The sequence below is a fragment of the Gavialis gangeticus genome, unplaced genomic scaffold (assembly GCF_001723915.1).
Source record: "Gavialis gangeticus isolate Ggan-Ray unplaced genomic scaffold, GavGan_comp1, whole genome shotgun sequence".
Classification (NCBI taxonomy): domain Eukaryota; kingdom Metazoa; phylum Chordata; order Crocodylia; family Gavialidae; genus Gavialis; species Gavialis gangeticus.
The window spans coordinates 7,632,812-7,633,516 of NW_017728991.1; the positions used below are offsets into that span (position 1 = coordinate 7,632,812).

At 44.5% G+C, this 705-nt stretch overlaps 1 protein-coding gene across 2 annotated transcripts in view; it reads left to right on the top strand.

Moving 5' to 3' along the window:
* The window catches only part of LOC109297146 (sterile alpha motif domain-containing protein 9-like), a 13,684-nt gene that overhangs the window by 3,360 nt on the left and 9,619 nt on the right, over positions 1 to 705 (top strand). The window contains exon 4 of one of the 2 annotated variants that reach the window (XM_019516778.1): positions 176 to 696. In XM_019516778.1, coding sequence (XP_019372323.1) covers positions 176 to 696 — 521 coding nt within the window. The remainder of the gene's footprint in view (positions 1 to 175; positions 697 to 705) is intronic. The other variant, XM_019516770.1, reaches the window with a different exon arrangement.

A 705-nucleotide genomic window follows, 5' to 3' on the forward strand; every position in this document is an offset into this window, starting at 1 on the left:
CGCCACCCAACAGCCTTGTACTCAAATCCAGACGAGGAGCTTTTCTCCTGCCATGTTGGACGGGGGGGAACCACCTTTCAAAAGGACCGCAATACTATTGGAATTCTATCACAGTCACTGAAGATAACGTGTGTGTTTGCGCAAGCTTGCTACTGACATGAAATTTTATTTTCAGACCACAGAACACTGCCTTTGGCTGAATGGAACGAGAGCCACGTTAGATGCTGGCTAGAGTCTATTGGAATTAAGAAAGAATACGTAGACAAGCTATACGAAGAGGAAGTGACTGGCCCAGTGCTCAAAGAATTAGAGGAAGGTTTCCTCAAAAGCATAGGCATGAAAGGGGGTCAGATCCACATACTGACACGCAAAAGAAACGAACTTCTGGAGCACCTTCACAAAAATACAGGGTTGGACTTGGCTCCAGCAAATGATTCCAGCAAAAAGGCTTCAGAAGCATTGGTTTGTGAGAGCACAAACAATGCTGGGAAAAAGAAAGGGAAAAGCAGGAATTCTGCTCCACATACAACAGCCAACATACTAACCAGAGAGGGAGTCGGTGACTTAGGAACGATCAGCGTGACAAAACTAGAAGATGCATCTAATTCTCAAGTAACTCACCCAAGTGGAGCTTCAGAAATAGATGCATCTAGTCCAGCAGGATGTATTAGCAAAAAAGACATAGGAAAAACAGAGGCTACTCTT